General features: G+C 37.8%; 1 protein-coding gene across 3 annotated transcripts in view; it reads left to right on the top strand.

Annotated features, from left to right (window-relative positions):
* The window catches only part of SVEP1 (sushi, von Willebrand factor type A, EGF and pentraxin domain containing 1), a 181,881-nt gene that overhangs the window by 52,396 nt on the left and 105,807 nt on the right, over window positions 1-23,678 (top strand). For all 3 annotated transcript variants that reach the window (XM_082696828.1, XM_082696827.1, XM_082696829.1), the window contains exons 4-8: window positions 3,616-3,774; window positions 4,587-4,766; window positions 13,376-13,555; window positions 20,076-20,273; window positions 22,442-22,560. In XM_082696828.1, the coding sequence (XP_082552954.1) occupies window positions 3,616-3,774; window positions 4,587-4,766; window positions 13,376-13,555; window positions 20,076-20,273; window positions 22,442-22,560 (836 nt within the window). The remainder of the gene's footprint in view (window positions 1-3,615; window positions 3,775-4,586; window positions 4,767-13,375; window positions 13,556-20,075; window positions 20,274-22,441; window positions 22,561-23,678) is intronic.

The following is a 23,678-nucleotide window of genomic DNA, read 5'->3' as shown; positions in this document are numbered from 1 at the left end:
GGAAGCTAAGTGGAAGAAAGAGAGGTAATATCTACTAAGCACTACAGCATCAACCAGGCCTCTAGGAAGGAAGTATAATGATCTCTTTTATTGTTGAGAAAGTTAAGATTGGCTGGGGACCTTATTCTGAAATTTACTGAACGCTAACTACATGTCAGATAGTGTTGCTTTACTCTCATTATTTCAATTAATCTGAACAATAAAACTTATAATGGAGGTACTACTCCTATTACACACAAAGGAACCACGTCTCAGAGAAACAAAGTCGTTGTTCAAACTCCCAAGTCCAGTACATTGACGGGGGCGGGGTAGGGGGAGCCTAGTGCAAAACTAGGCTGTCCTTGATTCTGAAGCAGGTTCTAACCAGAATTCATGGGTCCTTTATAGCAGGCATACAGGAAGGCTGCAGACAGAGCAAAGATGTCCTTATATGTCAGAGTAAAGAGTGGGCCTCATCCTTTTGGTATAGTTTTTATGTAGAAAGTTATTTGATCGGATTTATATTTTAGGATGATGTTGAGGCAGCAACATTCATGGTGGAATGGAGTAGAGATGGAGACTGAGGAACCAGTAAAGGACTTTGTAAGAACCTGGATGAGAGATCGTAGGTCCAGATCTAAGACAGGGCAATGCTGATGGAGGGAGGAGGGGAAATGCAGAGGATTTTTAAGGAATAAAATCCAAACAACATGGTTTTCATTTGGATTTTTGGAAGAGATAGAGGGAGAAGGAGGAATCAAAATGATCTCTGAGGTCAGAGAATCAGTAACGGTGACATGAAATATAACATCTGTGACAATGACTTTCTTTTGCATGTAATTTTAATTTACTTTTAATTGTTTTTGCACAATACCTATTCAGCGTAGCAAAACTAGAAAATGGAGATCAACAAAAATGAACCTGAAAGTCTCATAATTCTATCATGCATATATAACCTTAAAGATCATTTCCTTGAAGTCTTATATATGTATTTTTTAGCCAAAAAGGATCACATAATGCATAACGTTGTTTGAGACATCCCCCCCCCTTTTTTTTCACTCAACTACATAATTTGGATGATTTTCTGTGTTAAGAATTGTATTTTTATGGCTAATATTCCACGGGATGGATGTGTCATAAGAATTTAACAAACTCCCCATCTCTTGGCATTTGTGTTATAGCCAGTGCTGAGTGTGTAATAATAAACAACAATTATTTATTAACCTTCACTTGGGACAAATTCTTAGAAGTGAAGTGCTTTGCTAAAAGGAAAGCTCTTTTTGGGGCTTTTGATGTCTACCCTCCAGTTGTCCTAGAGGAAGAGAACCTGTTTGCTTACCTGCTTACTGGCAATCAGCGGTATTAACATGCTTTAAAAATTCTGCCAAATTAGGGGCGCCTGGGTGGCTCAGTGGGTTAAAACCTCTGTCTTCAGCTCAGGTCATCATCCCAGTGTGCTGGGATCGAGCTCCACATCAGGCTCTCTGCTCTGAGGGGAGCCTGCTTCCCCCTCTCTCTCTCCTGCCTCTCTGCCTACTTGTGATCTCTGTCTGTTAAATAAATTAATAAAATCTTTTAAAAAAAATTCTGCCAAATTAAAAAGTAGCTATCACTTTGCATTTCTTTATCATGAGTGAGGTTAAACTGTTTATTCTGTGACTACTGGTTATTTTCATTTTTTCTGTAAGAAATTTCTAGTTCTCGTTCTTTGTCATATATTATAATATATAATATATAATATATAATATATATATTAATAGAGTAATATATAATTATATAATGTATAATTTTAATACTTATAATAATATAAGTAATATATTAAATATATATTTAATATATATATTAAAACATATTTAGAGTATCTTTGTACATCCACTTATTTTTACCTGTGAGTCAGCTTATTTTAGGTGTGTATCTTACCAACAGGATTAAATTAACCCATGGTTATTATTTATTATAGATGATATCTTTGGGTTTTCTTATATTAGTTTATGATTTTTAAAAAAGATTTTTATTTACTTATTTGAGAGAGATAATGCTTGAGTGAACGAAGTGGGCAGAGGGAGAGGAAGAAGCAGGCTCCCCACTGAGCAAGGACCCTGATTCGGGGCTTGATCCCAGGACCCTGGAATCATGACCTGAGCTAAAGGCAGAAGCTTAACCAACTGAGCCACCCACATGCCCCAGTTTATGCTGTTTTGTTTTTCATTCTTTCTGCTATTTCTTTTATTTTCCCAATGTTTTCCTATCTTCATTCTTTGGGATTTTTCCTCTTCCAATGATTTGGAGGTTACGTATTCTTTTTCTAGTTATAGTTATTTGTGTTTTTTTTAATGCACAAATGTGACCCTCGGTTTTTCTTTCATTTTTATCATACTGATGTATATAAAAAGAAATGAGAACTCTCCCTTGTTCTCTTCCCATTCATCTCCCAATTTTTTTATATTGTGCAAAGCTTATTTTCTTCTTTCAATCACATCTTTCTTTTTAAGAAGGAAACTTATTTGATTTTTTTTCGTTTTTGCAATTTTAGCAAGATGTATAGGAATATACTATATGTCCTCCTAGTTTCTTAATCTCAAGCAGTTTATTAAAAACCATTTCTTCCCATACTTGAGTTTTTAATTTTGATTTCTTTTCAGTCAGTAAAGTGCGTCTTTATTTCCAGGTGCCATGCATATCCTTCAATGGCTTTCTTTCTATCTTTCTTTCTTTCTTTTTTTTTTTAAGATTTTATTTATTTGACAGAAAGAGACACAGCAAGAAAGAGAACACAAGCAAGGGGAGTGGGTGAGGGAGAAGCAGGCTTCCTGCTGAGCAGGGAGCTCTATACAGGCCTCAATCCCAGGACCCTGGGATCATGCCCTGAGCCCGAGGCAGACGCTTAACAATGGAGCCACCTAGGCCCCCCTTCAATGGCTTTCTCTTCCTCATATTTACCAATAGCTTGCCCAGATACAAGATTTGGGGTTCATAATAATTTTTCCACATACCTATATATCTTACTTCCATTCTTTCTCCTGCCATTTATTTTTGCACAGGAGAAATGAAATATTAATTTGGTTTTCCCATTTATAAATATTTTGGTTTTCTTTCCTAGATGATTGATTTTCCTTTATCCTGGATGTCAAATCACTTTTTATTAATTTTGCCTAAACTTGATGAGTTTTTTTTTTTTTTTATTTTGCAAAATCTTCAAGTAAGGAATATATTCTTGCATTACTATCACAACTAGTACTTTTCCTAGGTCTACTCAGTTCTGTTGTTCTGGAATTTTATGGCTTTTTTTTACTGTCTCAAAAGACAAGTTTAATTTTGTTGTTACAATTTGTATTTTCTTCTCCATCTGTGTGTTTATCTTAATCATTTTCTCCTACAGCTGCTAACTTCTGTTTAAAGGAGACCACGCTGTCTTGCATCTTCTTGAGGATCTGCGCAAATATTTACTGAACTTTTGCTAGAAATACTCATCAATATGAATAAGAATAATTCAATGATAATTAAATATTTAATACTGTGATGCTTTAATGTAATCTTCTCTTTCTGCTGAAGTATTTTTCCTGCCTTCCTAGTCTCAAAAATACTGTTAACTATCAATTCATGTATCATTAATTCATATAAAATGGATTTCCCCAGCTTGCCCATCTGGGACATACAAACCAGAAGGTTCTCCAGGAGGAATCGGCACTTGTCTTCCATGTCCTGATGAAAATCATACTTCTCCACCTGGAAGTACATCTCCGGAAGACTGTGTCTGCAAGGAGGGATATCGGGCATCTGGCCAGACCTGTGAAGGTAAGTCTCCCACATCTGGCAGATAGGAAATATAAAAGCTGATCTCTTTGAGAGGAATGATGCTGATGTTTCCATCTAATTCACTTTAAGTGATCTTTAATATTCATTTCTCTAATCTTAGGAGAAGTTCTCTGTTTTTATTAAGTAGCATTTCTTATCATTGCACACATCTATAATCTTGCTCCAGAGAAACTGGATCCAAGACCCTGGCAGTGATAGAACCATAAAACCAGAAAGATTTAGTACTTGAAAAAGATCTCATATGAACTTAAAAGCCACAAATCTAACAACAGTTTGGTAACAAATGAGCTGGTTTTGGCTCTGGTGATATTTAAATCCATTTAAAGAGAATATTTTTATGATATGGTATCTTGATAGTATTCATATCAAAAGTTAAATTGATTTAATTAACCTGTAGCATGTACAAGAGGCTGTGGAATCTGCAGCAGATGTACTTTATTGGACTTATTCCTTGTTTCATGCCACCTTAATTAAGAAGGAAAATAAATAATGACATACGAATATCAAGAACTAGAAAATCTCATATCCACATAATATCAAAATAAAACATTTTAAAGCTTAAAAAAGACTTAGTCTGTTTAAAAAGTTTAATTGGAAGTAAATACATACCTAATAGGAGTGAGATGTAAGGGTTCCTCTTCCAAATATGCACTTAGAAATTGAAATGCAGTAAATAGAAATGATGTGGGTAATTTCACTGTGTGTCTAAAGTGTCCTCTTAAACAAACAAAGAAAAGGATACTGCTTCAAAGGCTTATTTTGCTTTTTTATTTTCTTTCTGTAAATGTTAGTTGTCCACTGCCCTGCCCTGAGGCCTCCTGAAAATGGTTACTTTATCCAGAACACTTGTAACAACCACTTCAATGCAGCCTGTGGGGTCCGATGTCACCCTGGATTTGACCTCGTGGGAAGCAGCATCCTCTTGTGTCTACCCACTGGTTTGTGGTCCGGTTCAGAGAGCTCCTGCAGAGGTATGCAAACTGCCGGTTCACATTGTTTATTGATTGCCTTGCTTGATTTCCTTGACTTAAATTTTAATGGACCAGTGAAGTTCTTTGTTTCTTTTAATTTCATAGACCACAGACCACAGAAAGAAAAGATTATAGGACATCTGAAATCAGAACGACCAAGTTCAATTGACCACATCATCATAAACTATCCCTTTTATGTTTCTTTTATGAACAAGCAAAGAGCAAAGAAAGGCCCTTCCTGGGAAGGAAATGTACAGGTTATCCAAACCTCAGATTTTAAGCAGCAAAGGCAGGGTGCCAAGGAGAGTTTTGGAATGCTGGGAATGGGGGCTTTGATGACTAATATCATTGGAGGACTGGGAACCACACCACAGTCCCACAACAGGATTGGTGAGCTGAATTGTATGTCTCCAGCCATTGCTCGGATTAGATAGTGTGCTATAGAAAGTGGGAATTTGCTAAAATGAGATCCCAAAGAGCCTAGAGAGCCCAACAGAAACAGGGACATATAGTACCTCAAGTAGAACCTAAGGCTCTCACATCAAGAAAAGAGAAAAATCAGATGGAACAGTACGTTAGTTTACCTTCGCTCTTACCACCTCCAAGATCTCTTTTCCTACTTCTCAGAACTATTGCATACTCACAACTTCCTAAGGTTTCTGTCTTTTTTTTTTTTTTAATGAGTCCAGTTTTTTAAAAATATTTATTTATTTGAGAGAGAATGAGAGAGAGCAAGTGGGGGAAGAGGCAGAGGGAAAGAATTTCAAGCAGACTCCCCGCTGAGTGCAGAGCCCAGTGCTGGGCTCTATCTCATGACCTGAGATCATGACCTGAGCTGAAACCAAGAGTTAGACACCCAACTGACTGAACCACCCAGGTTTCACAAGTAGGGTTGGGAGAGAGAGGTATCTAAGAAAAGAGGGGAGTAAGCCGAAGGACTTGAGAATCTCTTCCCATCAAGCTTCTGAATACAGTATTTATCCCCTGCCTAGAGTTGCCAAATGAAACACAGAACACCCAGGGAGATGCGGGTTTTAGATACACAACAATTTTTAGTATAACTAAGTCCCATATAAGGTGTGGGACTTAGTTATACTAAAAATGAGGTGCTGATTTTCTAAAACTCAAATTTACCTGGATCTCCTTATTTGTTTGTTTGTCTTGTTAAAATATGGCAATCTCATCCCCACCACATCCCTCAGGCATCTTTTGGTACCACACTTTGGGATTTGACTTCTCTAGGATCCCACATGACATAGCTCCCTGGAATTTGGTGAGGAGTTTCCTCTTGGCTCTTGTACCCATAAGGGAAGGCGACCCACTCAGGCTCAGGTCATTTGTGAGCCCAGGAGCCCACCACTGTGGTGATCAGCTGCCAACATTGAACCTATCCATTCATACGAATCTGCTTAACTTAGGTCCCAATCCATATCCTTCTCTGTATCTACAAAAAAAGAAGAAATCAGCAAAATTATACAAGGGGAGCCTGAAAGAAAAGGGAAACAAATGGAATCACGGGGCTAAATAAGGCTAGGATGCCAAGAAATGGGAGAAATCTGAAAACAAAAGGATTTCTGAAGGGAAAAAAAATAAAAAGGTTACAAACACAGTGACTGAACATAAAGCCAAATTAATAAGTCAGAAAACCAACTCAAGAAACTTCTAAAAGTAGAGCAGAATTTCAAAGATTAAAAAAAAAAAATGTGAAGGAATAAAGTGTATGAGAATCATCCCAGGCAATGGACTCTTCTCGGATTAGGAATCCAGAGAGAAAATGGAATAAAGGAGGGTATATCCGCAAGCTGAAATCTTGAAACTACACACAACTAACATCTTTGATATTCAGCTTAACATCCCTTAATGAGTGCTAGAAAAAGAATTATTGCAAACAGACCCATGTCTGGAAGTAATCTTAGTGAAATATCTGAATGCCCTGGAAGAATGGAAAATTGTCTCCGTTTCACAGTTAGAAATAAATAACACTATCTACAAAGGAAAGAGGATCAGACGTGAGCCTCTTTTTAGTCACTGTAGATATGAGATGAGAATTATGTTGCCAGGATTCTGAGAGAAAAGAATCAGACCCTAGATTTCCAAACTCAGACAAGCTACTGTTTATGTGGGAAGGCCAAGGGAAGACATCTTCAGTCCCACGGTCTCCAATGGTAAAAAGTCACATGCCATTACCAAAAAAGTGAATCATAGAAAGCCACTTAGATATATTCCTGTAGCTATGTCTTATCTCTACTCCTTCTTCCACATACTTCATGGCAGAGGATGGAAAGTATGACATTTTAACTTTCCACTTACTGGCCTTCCAAAGAAGAGTGAGAGAAGCAAGTAGACGACCCCTTTAGGATAAGGTCAGACCCCTGCCTCTTTGCCTTCCACAGTCCATAGCCTCAGATCCTTCACTAAATCCATAAGAAATGGCCATGTCCTCTCAGGAAGCCATCCTTTGACAGGTTGTTCCCACAGCTCTGAGTGTCTGATAGGCCTGCCTTTGCTCTGAGTCCCTACATACAAACCCTCTGCTGTCATCAAACTTCTCGGCCTGGGTGGGATGATCTCTGACTTCTGTATGCATGTCCACCAATCTGTTCTCCCCGGATTAGAGGCCTTGTGCTATGTGTGTGTCGGGGTCAGTCAGGGAAGCTTGATCACCCTGAGCTTGGTCACCCTGAGTATCACGGGATAAGGGATTAATTTTAGTAATCAGACCTTACACAATTTTGGAAGAACTGGCAACCTGAAGATCTAGAAGAGAAGTTGGAGCATCAGAGGTGTTACTACCAACTCAGCCTGTGAGGCCAAGCCGAATGTGTTAGGAGGTCTAAGAGAATCTTTGCTTGTGTATAAGCACACCCCGTGGCTCCACAGCCAAGAACCTGGCAGTGATCTTGGAGTCTGCTTAGGTCAACAAGAGTTAGCAGTTGAGGCTTGGAATGGAGGCGAGCAAAGACAACCTGGAACCCATGGGACTTGTCTACATTTGTCCATCACTGAGTCTGGCTGCAGTGACCACTGCTTCCCTTACTGCTTTCTAAAATCCAGGACAGGTTCATCTTTTGACTAACTCTCATCTGGCATACAGTAAGGGGATTCTGACAGCCTATTTCCCAGCTTAACCAATGTTTTATAATACAACCAACACATTTAACTTTTATTAAACAACTGGTCTATCACCATTGCTCGACTGTTAGTTTTTTATGAGCACAGAATGTATCTCTTCCTCTCAATTCTTGGTGATACCTCTAGTGAATGATCAAGAATGTGAATTTGGCAAATGCACATATTGACACATGCACTGATAAGGAGGTATGTCAGTGGTCTGCCTGTGTCACTTTCCATTATGCATTTTCATTAAAAAAAATTCCTGTTCTTATTTATGCAATTTCAGTTGATATTCCAATATAAATATAATAATTTTAATCAAAAGAGAGATGAAATGGGATCCTGGCTCTAACTAAAATCTGTGTTTCATCCCCAAAGCTGCTGCCTAACTTACCAGCGTAGAGAGCTGTCCCAAATGAAGATACTTAATCCCTTCCTCTAGCTCATCTTCAGTAAAGTTAGTTACTTGAGATATTATTCTTTGAAATATATTCTGTATTTCTTTAATTCTAAAACATTCCCCCCCCACACACATTTTAACATCTCTAAAAGCTAAGATGCACCTTAAAATCAGTGGCATTAAGTCTTTTTACAGATATTATTGTTTTTTTATTAGTGGCACAGAAAATAATGGTGTGCCTCGTAACTGGAGCATCTGGGATTCGGTGAAATACGGCAGCTGCATGGGGATTCGCTTCGGTCTCAGGGCGGGTAACATGGAGAAAACAGTGTTTTAGGATCTAATTTAAATCTAATTGTAGGAACAGTACCATTTTAGTTATGTTATCTTTTTCTTGAAAATCTTTCCAAAACTGAAACAGAAATGAAAGATCAGTGTAAGATATAGACTTTTATAAATTTCATGTTGCATTGTTAAAGTCTTATAGTGTTGAAAATAATAGGCTTGAGTCTTATTCCTCCTCCGTATTCATCATAAAGCATTTATACTCTTTTTAAAATTTTATCTGAATTATACACTTACTTCTCAACTTGTAAGGATTTTTTTATGGTTTCCTAATGATGACTCACTAAACCACAACATCATAGAAAATTAAATTTTGTAATAGAATTTTCCCTGAGAAAATGCTCCAAACAACAATGAGAATACTACATTTAACATCAGATTTATTTTATTTTCAGTATAGATACTATTGCAATTTGGAGATTGGCAGGAACTGCTTACCTGGGGGGAAAAAATCCAATTAGCCTTTAAAATGAGAACCAGAGCAGTTCTCACATTGTTTACTTCTTACTAGACTGTTTTCTTGATGGAGTAAATTGCTATTTTCTAAAAAGACCAAACAAATATTTAAGGATTGCTTTAACATGGATGTACATCAAGAAACATTTGTGCGAATTTTTCAGCTTGTTGAAATAAAAAAAAATTAACTGAAACTAATAAATAAGCATGTTTCTATTAAAAACATTCTTGGTTAAAAAGGAATATAAGATGTTTAAGCACTAAATAGGAATTCTTGCATACGCTTTGTTTCCCAGAGGAGCAATGAAAGTTTATTAAAACCAGCATTTGAGAAACAATATAATTTGTATGTGCATGAAACACCAACTCTAATTTACTGTCAGTACTCTTGAGAGATGTTGCAAATCCATTTCATCTTGAGTTGGAAAGCCGGAGTGATTTTGGCAGCTTATTACATCTAAAAGTAGTTGTTTAATATGGTTTTCCGGATCCTATATATTTTGATCATAGGAATTTATCTGTTCACCTTTTTAATCCACCTGTCACTTGGGATTCTGCCACATATGGTGGACACACTTAATAAAAGTCAAAATATGGAAGGCAAATCACTTCTGTGAACCTGATACACTCAACAATGATTTTACTTACATAATGGACACATTCAATAAAAATCTAGATGTGGAAGGCAAAATATATCTACTCATCTGTCATCAGTAGTTGACTTTGGTCCAAGTCATCCCAGGGATGGAAAGGCTAAGGCTTATGGTTTAATCTTTAATTTGAGTCTTGAATCTTCTCTAAGAATAATCAATCCTAAATATGTATATTTAATGCACCCAATATTTATGCTCTGCTGACTAATATCATTTGAATGGGTTCCTTCAGAATAGATCCTGCCAGACAGTGACTTCAGCAGAATATGCACTGAACAATTTTCCTAACTTCCTTTCCTCTTATTATAAAGTTAAGCTTTCATCATAAATATATTCTTGATATGAAGAATTCACAAATACAGAAATGTAGAAGAAAAAAATATCATACCCAGAGTCCCCTCAGATTCTTGAGTCCCAAATTATTTTGTTCAAAAATATCTAACAAACCATAAGTGACTCTTAATCTCACAAAACAAACTGAGGGTTGCTGGGGGTAGGGGGGGTTGGGAGAAGGGGGGTGGGGTTATGGACATTGGGGAGGGTGTGTGCTTTGGTGAGTGCTGTGAAGTGTGTAAACCTGGCGATTCACAGACCTGTACCCCTGGGGATAAAAATATATTATATGTTTATAAAAAATTAAAAATTATAAAAAATATATCTAGAAATTGCCATGTTTTCTTCTGGCCTTTAGTGTTACATAAGTATTATTGTTGATAATAGAACTTTGTTCTTTTGCAGAGGTTATGTGTGTGTGTGTGTGTGTTTGCTATGCCTGATGCTTATAGGATTAAATCTGTGAGCAAATGAGTATATGTGAACATCCTTTCACATATCCAACAGGAATGTACTCTCTTTTCCTCTCCGTATCTCTGTTTATGACAGGGATGTACATACCATCTGACTGGAAGGATAAATGTCCACGGGGCTCTACAGCCTCCCTCCCCCAGCCCTTTCTGCCCTTTTCCTCCGGTTCCTCCTTTACCTTCCGTCCCCATCTTCCAGCTTCCCCTCCCTTCTCTGCACTGTCCTTCCACTACTCTTTTCCCTTTTCTCCGCTCCCCTCCTCCTCTTCTACCCACCTTCCCTTTGCCTGGTCTTCCCTTTCTCCTCCTCTTTGCTTATTCTCCCACTTCCTTTCTCCTTTACCCTTTCCATACTTCCTCCAATTGGAAATCCCAGAGTGAGTTTAAACTAGAACTGGAGGAAAAGGGGCGTAGAAAGAGTAACTCTTTAGAGATAATTTTGTCCACAGAACATGTGAAATATTGGAGATCCCAGGAGGGTGTAGAAATCGATGGAGTTGAAGTCCTTCAGGAGTGACCCAAGGAGAGAGGCGGTTGTTGTCAGAGAGTGGGTTGCTTAGGCTGATGATAGCAAGGCCTAGGGGATAAGGCAATGGAAGGGAGGCTGAGGTAGGGCGAAGGATATGTTTATTGGAGGAGAGGAGGTAACGAAGAGAACGCCCGGAATGATCTTCTACATAGAATATATGAAATCACCAAGGTGTGTGTGTATGTGTGCGTGAGAGAGAAAGAGACAGAGAGAAACAGAGAAAGAAAGAGAGAGAATAAATCTTAAAAGAAGAAGAAGCGGCCCAGAGGTCAGCAGGGAATTGGGGGGGAAAAAAAGATGTTGAGTATTTAATATGACATTTTGTGGGAACTGAAGTGTTTTAGAAGGAAAAGAGGAAGGGAGAGGCAAAAATCTGGGAAGTCCCAAGGAGCAAAGAGGACACTTCTCTCACCTGCAGGCCTTGGTATAGAGACAGTGAGATTTTGATTAGAATAAGAATGTGAAAGAAAAGTTGGCAAGTGAAGGTTAGGATAGGAGAGGATTTGTTGAAGACTGATCATGTATTCCAGAGGGCAGGTGCAAGAGTGTGTGAATTCGATTTGGATTAGAACTACATGGGAGTGACCCTGGTAGATGAGGGATAACTTTGGAGCCTTGGGCATCCTAAGAGAGTGTCAGAAACAGGAGTATAGGATGTCATAGTGTTAAAACACATTATGGGATTTGGATGGGCTGGGCAGTGAGGATGATCTTGCTAGGAGAGCTTAGAGCACAGATGCTGCTTGGGGGACCTGCAGAGGCAGACAGTCCGAGTGTCCTCTTGGACCTTCTGTGATGTAGTATTGAGGCTAAGGAGTTAGAATTAGCAGTATTAGGAAAATGCATGTTTCTCTAGACACCCTGTGGCACTTCGACTGATGGGGATGAGGCTGACTGAGGCATGGGGAGCATTTCCAGGATCAAGAGTTTAGTAAATATGCCTGGCTGCTCTCTCATGGTGGTTTTAAAGCTGATAGATGAAGGAATCGTGTCCCCAGTGGTACCCGCTCACTTCTCAGACCAGGGAAATATGATCCTAGGCCACAAGCTCTACCTCTGAGCAGGGTTGGAACACATACAAATCACATGAGCCGACAGAGGGGAGAGATCTTTCCCTAGGAAATTAGCAAAGGAAAAATGATTGGCTACTGGGCACAGGAAATTGGGATTTATGTACAGCTACTGGTATCAAAGATCCAAGTAGTACCGTCCTAAACCAATTAAGAGTTTATTTTTCTCTCATCTAAAAGTAGAAGAGAAGCAGGTAATCCTAACCTGGTGTGATAGCTCCATTGTCATCAGAGACCTAGGCTTCTTTATTTTTTTGCTCTACCATCTTTGGGCATGATAGTTATCCTATTGGAGTATTCTCTACTTACACTGTAATACGCTAGGGTACTATCCCTCATGTCCATAGTTTAGGACTAAGAAGGAAGAGGAGGGGAAGGCAAAAAGCACTCTCAAGTGAGAGTCTCCATTCAAAACTTTTCCATATATACCACCCAACTTCAGTTCACAGCTCATTGCCTATCATTTGTTGCAATGGCGGTGGGCAATTGTTACCTTTTAGCTGTGTTTATTCTATGCTGAATAAAACTGGGAAGAATGTTACTGGGTAAGCAGCTAGCTGTCTTTGCCACAGCAGCAAAAATGCACAAATAAAACAATCTTAATGAATTAAGTCAAAATTTAGCATCATGAGCTAGGATTTGCAGTCAGTGTCTTGGGAGAAAGGGATGAAAAAGCTAAAAGGGTCAGAGTTATGATCAGAGAGTAGGATACTCTCTTTTAAGATTGCAGAGGCTGGGCAGCTTTGTGGAGGCTGGGACCATTAAGAGGCCCAGGATATACCCATATATGCATGAGACCTGAGAATGGTTTAATCATGAACCTGAATCCCTGTCCTGAAACAGACTCCTTGTAGCCTTTGGATTCATTCATACAATCCTTGTTGGATTATAGCTTGGAAAATCACAGCCAAGGCCTAGCCAAGGTTACAGAGACCTCCCATTGTCAGCCACCTCCAATCTACAGGTGTCAGCATCCATCTATGACCAGATTCCTTAGATAGCTTAAGTGTCCCACCTGTGGGCAGGGGCCAACCACAGTGATTTTGCTTGGGCAGAGCATCTGGTGAAACACGTGCTTTTAATGGTCCCACACTAGCTTAAAACCTAATGGTGCATTATTTACTATTTGCCATCTTAAGAAAAGGCATGTTCTTGCTTTCAATGTGTAGGCATTATTTAAACTTACTATTTTTGTGTTTATTTAGTAAAATGTGACCTAGTTATTTTCATTTTATATAGTACGAACATGCCCTCATCTCCGCCAGCCCAAACATGGCCGCATCAGCTGTTCCACTGGGGAAATGTCCTACAAGACAGTGTGTTTGGTTACCTGTGATGAAGGGTACACACTAGAAGGAAGTGCTAAGCTTACGTGCCAAGCGAACGCCCAGTGGGATGGCCTAGAACCCCGGTGTGTGGGTAAGTCCTTGAAGGCATGGTACCTCTGGTGATTTATTTCTCTGGCTCTAGGATTTTCCTCTTTTCTGTGAAAACCTGGAACTAAAATTGATTCCTAATGAATATAATGGCTACACCTCCATATATACAGGTGCACAGAGACACAGGTACGTAAACAAATACACCGTTTTATTCCTCTCCACTGGTAAAAAGACTTCTACACCAGATTCCCATTTTCCAAGTCACTGAAGTTTACAGCTTCAAATAGTGATTTTTTTTTTAAACTGGGGCCAATTTGGGTGGATTTTGTAAATAGCAAATGCTGTGTGATCCCATGCTTTGCTAAATACCAGTTACTTTCACCTTGTTGATGAAAGGACAAGATTATGAACCAGTGAGTCTTGGCAATAGACCATAACATTCTGTTTCATCGGAAGGTTTTTTTGCCTTGTCCTTCATGATGAGGTATAACATCTCACTACTGAAATTGGGTCCAGAATGAATAAATTCAGGAGCTTTACCAGTCTGCTGCTCCTTATACACTGTACATACAAATAACAGTGGTAATAATAATGATGATGATGAGAGGGTCACTGCCATTTAGTGAATCCTTATTGTATGTCACATACAGGATACCTAGGAGTGTGGCAGGTGTATAATTAAATTGATGTAGAAGTGTTGGAGTTCAGAGCCTACAGCCAAGAAAGAATTCTTATGAAGTCTTCAGTGCTACAAGGTGGTTTTATCAAAGCACGGGGATAAGACCCGTGGGCAGAAAGAGCTGTGCTGGGGTTCTGAGGGGTGACTGATCATGTACTCTGAATTTGGGAGGGGGTTAGGGAAAGCACAAGTCTCCCAGGTATTTTGGAAGCAAGGTTTCTAGGAATCTGATTGGACTAGCAATTGTTAGGAAAGGTGATTTATTACTGTTTAATAAAAACTCAGTCATGGGACCCTTCAGATGTGTATCGGGGGCCATATGCTTGGAGGATGATTGCTAACATATATCTTGGGGGGTAGAGATAAAGGGAGTTTCCAAAGGAACTTTTATATATTAAAGTAGACTCACAGGATCCTGGGGTTCAGGCTAAGAATGTCTTTTGCCCTTAGCAAAGTATCAATGCCAGGGCAGCTGAGTTCCTAAAGGAATGTTAACACTCCTAACACTGCGCCTTTCAAGGACTTGTCAGTAGGATGTAGGCAGTGAGGAAATTTAATTTTTCCTTTTGCCTTTGTTTCCAAAATCAAAGTAACCAACTCCTTAAAAAAGGAAAAAGAAGATCTGTATGTAGGAAATGAGATATGCCAAGACCCAAGATGGGAAACTAGATATTAATTTATAATATCAGTTTCATTTCATATCAGTATCATTTATAATGTCACTTTCTTCCAAATTAATTTACAGGTTTGTTCTAGTATTATCTGGTATTGGATCCATGGTTGATAATAGAGGAAGGTATTGCCAGGAAGGTATTGAGCTTCCAGGGTCTGGGGGAATTCGTTTAACAGTCCAAGAATTGATCCTCACTGTGCAAGCTCAGAAAAACTTACCATACTGGGAAGAGATTAATCTCTCCTGGATAGGAGAATGAAATTTACTATGAAACAAAAATTCAATTCATTAGCAATGACATACCTACTGGTACCAATACTCTAAGACTTAGGCCCAACAAACACGGTATTTCCCTGTAGGCCAATCTACAAGAACACCCAAATCAGGAACGCATTTATTTTGCATAAGACCAAAACAAAGGGAGTTTGCTTCTTCAGATATTCCACAGAATTAAGTAAGGGTGCTGGATCTATCACTATAAAAAAGGTGGCTTTTACAATGGGACAGTAAATCTCAATAAACCTCTTTAGTTGGGATGTTGTCTCCTTAGGCTAGATTTTCTATGCAAATACAAATGTTTACTCCTGAGAATCACCTCTTTCCCTGGTTCCATGACTGTCCACCTTCTCTCTGAGGGACCCAGTCTTTCACTAACAATGTAATGCCTCTAATAAGGTGTTCCTGTTCTCAGTTCTTAAGATTGTTGTGCACATCTCTCTAATGATTTAAAACATATGCACATCTCGGTGGATTTTTGTAACTATCAAAGGAAATTGCATCTCTCTTTACATTTTATTGGGGAACAACTTACTGTAAACCCCAAATTCTGACAACCACCGTAATTACTGTGAAAATTCTGATTTTAAAAAATTTATAGAAGAATAGACAGGTACAAAAGAGAAGAATTTTGAACATGAAGTGAAATGAGAGAGAACTTATTCTCTCTGTCATAAGACAGACTGTGAACCCACAGTACTTAAAAAATAGGACATGATTTGTATAAGGATGCACAGAACAATGGAGCTATACATGACTAAATATGGTGCAGAAATGAACGTTTGTTTATAGAAGAGTATAACACTCAGTACAGGAAATTCCAGAAATCAATGGGGAAAAAACTTATGTAAAAAATTAATTTTGACTCCACTACATACATACAAAAAAATCACTAAACGAAGTTGATTAATTAAATCAGGCAAATTAAGGAGTGAAATATAAGAAAAGATGTGGAATTTTATGCAGGAGAACTTTCGAGAATAAAAAGACAATCTGAGTTTTTAATGGAGAAGAATTTTCTAAGAATAAAAGAAAAGAAGAAGAGATTTAGATACATAAAGATTTAGATTTCTGTACTTCAGGTGAATTCTTTACATTATCAAAAGGCAACCAGCAAAAAAGAAAGGTTATTTGAAACACAAGTAACAGTGTCAATGTTATTAATGATTGTTCTTAGCATTTTCTAAAGTATGGAACCAGACAAAAACACTGAAGCATAAAGACTTCAATAGAAAAAGAAATAAAGGAAATGAATTCAATGGACAAATGAGAAGTTAAAAATGCAATTTTTAAAAAGATAAAAAACAAAATTGAGAAACTCCTAACACCAGTTATGAGACATGGGCTAAATTATACACTGATGTAGTTTTGTAGTTATAAATCCTTTCATTTTAAACAGGGAGATTGAAACTAAACATTAAATTCAAAAGTTAGGAAAAGAATGACTGCAATGGAATCTGAAAGAAATACATACTAATAATTAAGGAAAATGAACTACAAAGGGAGATGGGATGCTGTAGAATGGGTAAGAGGGAAATCTTTGAATGAAGAGATACTTGTTTTTAATTTTTTAAAATATTTTATTTAGAGAGCCACATGCAGGAGGCAGGAATAGAGGGAGGGGGAGAGAGAATCTCAGGCTTCACGCTGATCATGGAGCCTGATGTGGGGGTTGATCTCACAACCCTATGATCATGACCTGAGCCAGAACCAGGAGTTGGAACTGACAGGGCCAGCCAGGCACTCCTACCATAATAGATTTTTAAAATATAAATAAGAAAAATACAAAAACAGAATTATTCTAAGAAGCTATAACAAAGTATATAGAGGCCTTTGATTTTTCAAAGAATAATAAAACACTATACATAAATTTGTTCACATAAATTAAAAATCTGTGATATGTATGATTTTCTATGAAAATAAAGTTTTTTAAACGAGTCAGGAAGAAAGTAGAAATGGCAGTGTATAATTACTTATAAAAAGTGGAAAACGTTATCTGAGCATTAATTACTCCAAATATGACTGAGGGATCAATGAAACTCTTTCTAACTTTTCAGAAAACAGTAACTCTATACCATATAACTTGGCCCAAATAATGGAAAGCTAAATCATTTATATTATCAAACTACTACAAGTTGCCAACTTGATAGCTATTACCAAAAAACAGATAATAAACTATGACAGCAAATATACTACCAAAAGAATGGCCTGTCAAAACAGCAGTTTAACCTAGGTCTGCAGAAGGGCTTGGGTACTAGGTGGTGGGTATTATAAAGGGCACGAATTGCATGGAGCACTGGGTGTGGTTAAAATTAGATATAATCAATCAACATAATAAGTTGTTTCATTGTAACAAATAGGAAAAATTCACATGGTTACTTAGCAGAAGATAAAAATGCCATTCATCATCATTTAAAACACATTTTCAATAAAATTCTGAGAAGCTCATATTGATAAGTGACATAATAAAAAAGATGTCCTTATTAAACTTGCAACCGCTTATGGAAACAATATAAGGCAGACTTACTAAATCTGGGAAAAGAAAAGCGTGCCCAGAATCATCCATATTGTGTAGTATTGTTCTCAGAGCTGGAGCACTTGTAATAAATCATAAGATTAGAGCTTTGGGGATTTAAAATCATCATCTTTGATAGATTACATGTCTACCCCCAAATGGAATGAATCTACTAAGAGAGCTGAGAGTTCCCAAATGTCGTAAGAATACCAGATAAAGAACTTTTCCATATACAATGATAAATAGAATATATAGAGAAAAATCACATTCAGAAAACCTATGGAAAATATAAAATATGTAACAATAACTTCAAACAGCAGTGTCTAGAAATGGTGTTATACAAATTATAGAATGTTAGAGACAGAACACTAATATTTTTATAAAATTTTATCGAAATGGAAGTACTCTGTAGATATATCTATAGGTAAAGTACAATCTCATTTAATACCTTAAAAGAGATTTTTTTTTTTTTGCTCCTCTTTTCAAAGTAGGTAGTGATTCTAGAGCTTATCTGAAAGAATATGTACACAAAAAATCACAAAAACAAGATCAAAAGGGAAGAGTAATATAGGATAGTAAAGAGAAAGTAGCTCTATGGGGTTTTAAAATATATACTAAAACTAAAAAAATGAAGAATTTGCCAGTACTGCTGTATAGATGTAGACAACTGAATAGGTCCCAAAGCTTATGAGTCTCCTGTATTACTGGGGAAGCATTACAGGTCAGTTGAGAAGAAAAGATTTATTCAATTTGTAATATGGAAAAATTGGCTAGCTCCTTGGGAAAAACAAATGAAATAAAATGAAATTCTTGTGTGTCTTTAATTCACACCAGACACTGAAATGAATTCTTTGTAGATTTTAAAATATAAAATTAAAAATTAAAAATTAGAGAGTATAGTTAAAATATGTGAATGTTAACCAATTTCAGAACTTAAGTATAAAAAAGGTAGAAATAAAATCAGTGGATTAGGCTATATAAAAATGAAAGAATATTTATCCAAAATAACATAAACAATAAAAAAGAGCATATTAACAGGGAAAAAAATCTTCAACGACTATCAAAGCTAAAATGATAATTTTCTTAATTTACAAAGAACCATCCCTAAATAAGGGATATTGAGACCCACAGGGTCATTACATTTGAACCACAAATTTGGCTTTGATTTTCCTCTTTATTGCAGCTCAACAGAAAGTCTGGGCAGTCGTTTGGCACGTATTGTGCAAAAATAAAGAAACAACCAATTTTTCAGAAAAAATTGCTTTTGCTGGGGCAGGAGTTTGAAAGAAATTTCGGGGGGGGGTGCGGCGTGGTGGTGAAATGTTTTGGAGCACACAGAGTCTGCCACATACCTACAGGGTGACCTCAAGGATGTTGACTGTGGGTAACTTTCCCATAGTTGTGCCTCAACACTCTTGTTTATAAGCAAGAATGATAACGGTACCCCTCAGTGCGTAGGATTGAGTGAGTCAATACACGTAAAGCACTTGGAAGAATGCCTGGCATAGTACATACTGAATAAATGTTAGCAGTTATTATATCGGAAATACAGATTAAAGATGCTAGGAGTGCTGCCAGTAGAATCAGTACAAAGCAAACAAATGTGCACATGGGTGGACACACACACACACACACACTTACACACATCCCACAGTAAGTCTTAGTCTGGAGTTTCCATTCTACTTGCATTCTGCCTCCTTCATTTGTTCCAAAGATAACATAAAGGGTCAGGGCCCCAGAATGACATAGTGATTTGGGGGAGGGAATGAAAATTTTTCTTATAATGTGCTCAGTAAAAGATGGAATCAAAAGAACTCATAAAATGGAGATAGGTTGCTGACTATACTGGTTAATCCATGAAAGAGGGACTCTAATTTACTATTTTAGTTTATTTATTTTTAAAGATTTTATCTATTTATTTGAGAGAGAGAATGAGACACAAAGAGAGAGACAGAGAGTGCATGATTTGGGGAGGGGCAGAGGGAGAGGGAGAAGCAGGCTTCCTGCTGAGCCGGGAGCGGGGATGTTGCACTTGACCTCAGGACCCTGGGATCATGACCTGAGCCAAAGGCAGACACTTAACTGACTGAGCCACCCAGGCGCCCTAATTTACTATTTTGTACTTTAGAGCGATAAATGTTCTACAGACTGAAAGAAGGTGCTCCAAGCCAGTGATAAAAATCACAGTTGGCATTAATTAAAATGCCAGTTAGAAGTTTTTCAATGTATTGCTACACTGACAAAATAACATGAGATAACCAAAGATATATAGTTTAGCATTATTTATAATGTATCATATGTTCAGTGTCATAAACAGATACCATTTAATGACGTATGTCATTTCCTAGGCAGCATAATTTTATTTTTCTTGAAATTGGTGGGAATGCAAATAACGTTCTTTCATTTCCTTACAACAGAGCGCCACTGCCCCACCTTTCAGAAGCCCAGAGGGGTCATCATCTCCCCCCACAGCTGTGGCAAGCAGCCTGCCAGACCTGGGACGGTCTGTCAACTCAGTTGCCGCCGAGGATTCATTTTATCAGGTGTCAGAGAAGAAGTGAGATGCACCACCTCTGGGAAGTGGAACGTCAAAGTTCAGACAGCTGTGTGTAAAGGTAGGCCCCCCTGTGTTGGTCAGGTTGAAAACGAGATTCCTATATAATGGCATGTTCGTACAGGGTGGGCCTGTCCCTCTTTGCAGCTTTTGCTGCAAATCCAAGATAAAGTGGTAGGAGTTATCCTAATACACTCTATGAAGGTTTCTGTTTCAAAATGATGGATTTACAAAATCCAATTCTAATAGGCCAGGCAATGACAGAAGAAGTAGAATATAAGGATAATGTTAAAGCTGGAAATCAGGTAAGTTGTCCATCAGGAGATGAAAATCTCTGAGGAATTTCTGGTCCATATAAAGCCCATAGGACTGAGTCCATTTAAAAAGAAGCAAGTTATCAGTGCTTTGTTTTTGTTTTTTTTAAAGATTGGGGGAGAGGGAAAATCCTCAACTTGATCCTACAACCCTGAGATCATGACCCAAGCCGAAACCAAGAGTCAGACATTTAACCAACTGAGGCACCCAGGCACCCCATTCCCCTTGAAAACCTGCATCCCATAATTTTCACAGGAGGCCGTTGCCATCTTACTTGCAGCCAGAACAGACTGCTATGAAAAGGGGGGTGTTGAAAACAAAAACGAGTTTTCAGAAGTAAAAACATCAAAAATATCTCTAAGAGAAGGGTAAACAAAATGGAACAGATGTCGTTGCAAACACTATTAGTGATTTGAAGAACCAAACTGAGAGTTCCCTCAGAATGGAGAAATAATAAACAAAGAACCCAAATATCCCAAGTGATCAAATAAAAAAAGATGGAAGTTAAGAAATACCAAGGATAGGAAAAAGCCCCAATGTACATTTAACAAAGAGTTCCAGAAGGAAAGAGGGAAGTGGATGGAGGAGAACTTTCTTACTAGTAGAAGGAAGCTTCTCTGAGCTAAACTCGAAACATGGGATCAGCCATACATAGCCCCTGACCATTAGACAGGCATAGTTTCACGACTGGCAAAATTTCTGAGGTCCAGAGTTTAACAAGAAAATCTTAACTCAGTTTCACAGAGAAAAAAGGGAAACTGCACAAAAGAAACAAGAGGCAGACTTACATGATACTTCTCATTTACAACTCTAAATGCCAGAAGGAAATAGAGCCATATCCAAAGAATACAGAAAAAAAAAATAGAAACTTTAAGTTCCAAATCCAGTTAAACTATTATTCAAGTGTGAATAAAAACTCAACTACTTTTTTAGATTTTCAGAGTCAATATGGTAACTCATATTTGTGGGGGAAAAGTGTCTAGGTGTCAACCCCTCCAAGAAAAAGAAAATATAAATTGTATAAAGTTTTCAAAAAACAAGATATGAGACTCAGATTATATCAACTAGGATATATCCAGCTGCAAGTTATCGTAGACCTAATTTAACATAACTTAAAATAAAGAACTTCTATGTTATATATAAGAACTTAGCTCTACAGTGACCGATGTGGATATGTTTAACGTTACCACCTCTGTCTAACTCCGTATCTGTATTACAGAGTTTCTTGCTGCAGAAAATATCATTGGCTTCCATTTGTTGTTTTGACAGTGCATTTTAGCACTGCCAATTAATTCTACTTGACAGTCTTGTTTTCAAGTGTAGTTCCTTCTGGCCACAGTTAACATTTTTTTTTTCTGTTTCTTCATTCCATTCAAAAATCTTTACCAAGCTTCCAGTGTACTATTTAACACAATGGGACAAGAGCTATCCTAGCCTTCAACAAATGCGAATTCTGCTGGGGGGCGAAAATTCAATTTCAAAATGGCATGTTGAGTTTTATGGTCAGGAAGGACAGAGGGCTGTGGGAGCCTGTGGAGGGGGCGCTTCCTGAGGAGCTAGTGTCTAAGCTGAGAAAGCACAAGGAGTTATCTAGGTCAAGAAGGGTGAAGGCATTGACTCAGGCACAAAGGCACAGGTGCAAGAAAGACCAGGGAATTGGTATGGGAATGAGAGTATCCAGCCTGGAGAGTGATTTCTGGTCAGGGACCATAAGAGATGAAGCTAAGAGGTCAACAGGTACCAGGTCAGGAAGGGTCTCATAAGCCACGCTGAAGGCCGCCGCATATTCCAAACTAATCTGGAACTGGGCTGGAAACAATGAGTCACAGAGTATTCACATATTTTTACCTCTTTCTTAAATGACTTAGAATTACCCAGCAATCGATTCACTGATTTGTGCATTTTCTGAGTCAGATGTGGAGGCTCCTCAAATCAGCTGTCCTAAGGACATAGAGGTCAAGACTCAGGAACAGCAAGACTCTGCCAATATCACCTGGCAAATCCCAACAAGTAAAGACAACTCTGGGGAAAAGGTAATGTTTGTGTGAACATTTGCATCCTTTTTGAATGGATTTTAAATGCACTGCAAATATGTGAGATATCGAAGATTTACTACTACACTAATGACCATTCTCTCTATATATACTGTACTCATAAATATTAATGCCTCATTGGCTGGAGGAATGATCGGCCTTGAGTTTTTAACTAGAAATCTCAGATAAGAATCTCTAAAATGGAAACTTTGTACTCCATGGATTTGTTGTATTATGTATCCATTAAGATTACCTGATTAAGAATTCTTTGCCCCTTACCGAGGCTCTGCTGAACTTTTAAGAAAAAAAAAAAGATGTGGAAACAATATGAATTCCTCTTTATGAATGTATCTTTTAAAATATGAGCCCTAGGGATTGGGAGGGAGACATACCATAAGTGACTCTTAATCTCACAAAACAAACTGAGGGTTGCTGGGGGGAGGGGGTTTGGGATTATGGACATTGGGGAGGGTATGTGCTTTGGTGAGTGCTGTGAAGTGTGTAAACCTGGTGATTCACAGACCTGTACCCCTGGGGATAAAAATATATGTTTATAAAAAATAAAAAATTAAATTAAAAAAAAAAAGAGAAAAAATGACCAAAAAAAAAAAAAAATGAGCCCTAAATGATTGTATATTGGCCAACGTGAAGGAGAGATCAGTTCTTAATTCAGCATTCTCTAACACAGAATACAGCATTTCAGTATTGTATATAGCTTGAGATAATTATCCATTAGATGTTAAAAAAGGAATTCATTTAGGACTTAACACTGTTAATATTCACATCCACAAAGATGCTTTTATGGTATATTGTTTTCACAACTGTGTGTAAACATGTATAATTTGTGCCAGCCAGGCTATATTGGTATGAGGGGAGGTCACAGCACATACACAAACACTGTTGTAATCATTGTGCTGAATATACTTAGAATCAAGGTAACTTTAAAAAAAAATAACTATAGTCACCATGCTGCACATTACATTTCCAAGATTTTTTTATTTTATAAATGGAAGTTCGTAACTTGTGACCCCCTTTACCCCACTTCATACCCCCTCCCCCATCCCTTCCTCTGACAGCCACCACCTGTTCTCTGTATCCAGGATGTGATTTTTTGTTTT

The sequence above is a fragment of the Mustela nivalis genome (genome assembly GCF_964662115.1).
Source record: "Mustela nivalis genome assembly, chromosome: 13".
Classification (NCBI taxonomy): Eukaryota; Metazoa; Chordata; class Mammalia; order Carnivora; family Mustelidae; genus Mustela; species Mustela nivalis.
This window is presented reverse-complemented; position numbering and strand designations above follow the sequence as displayed.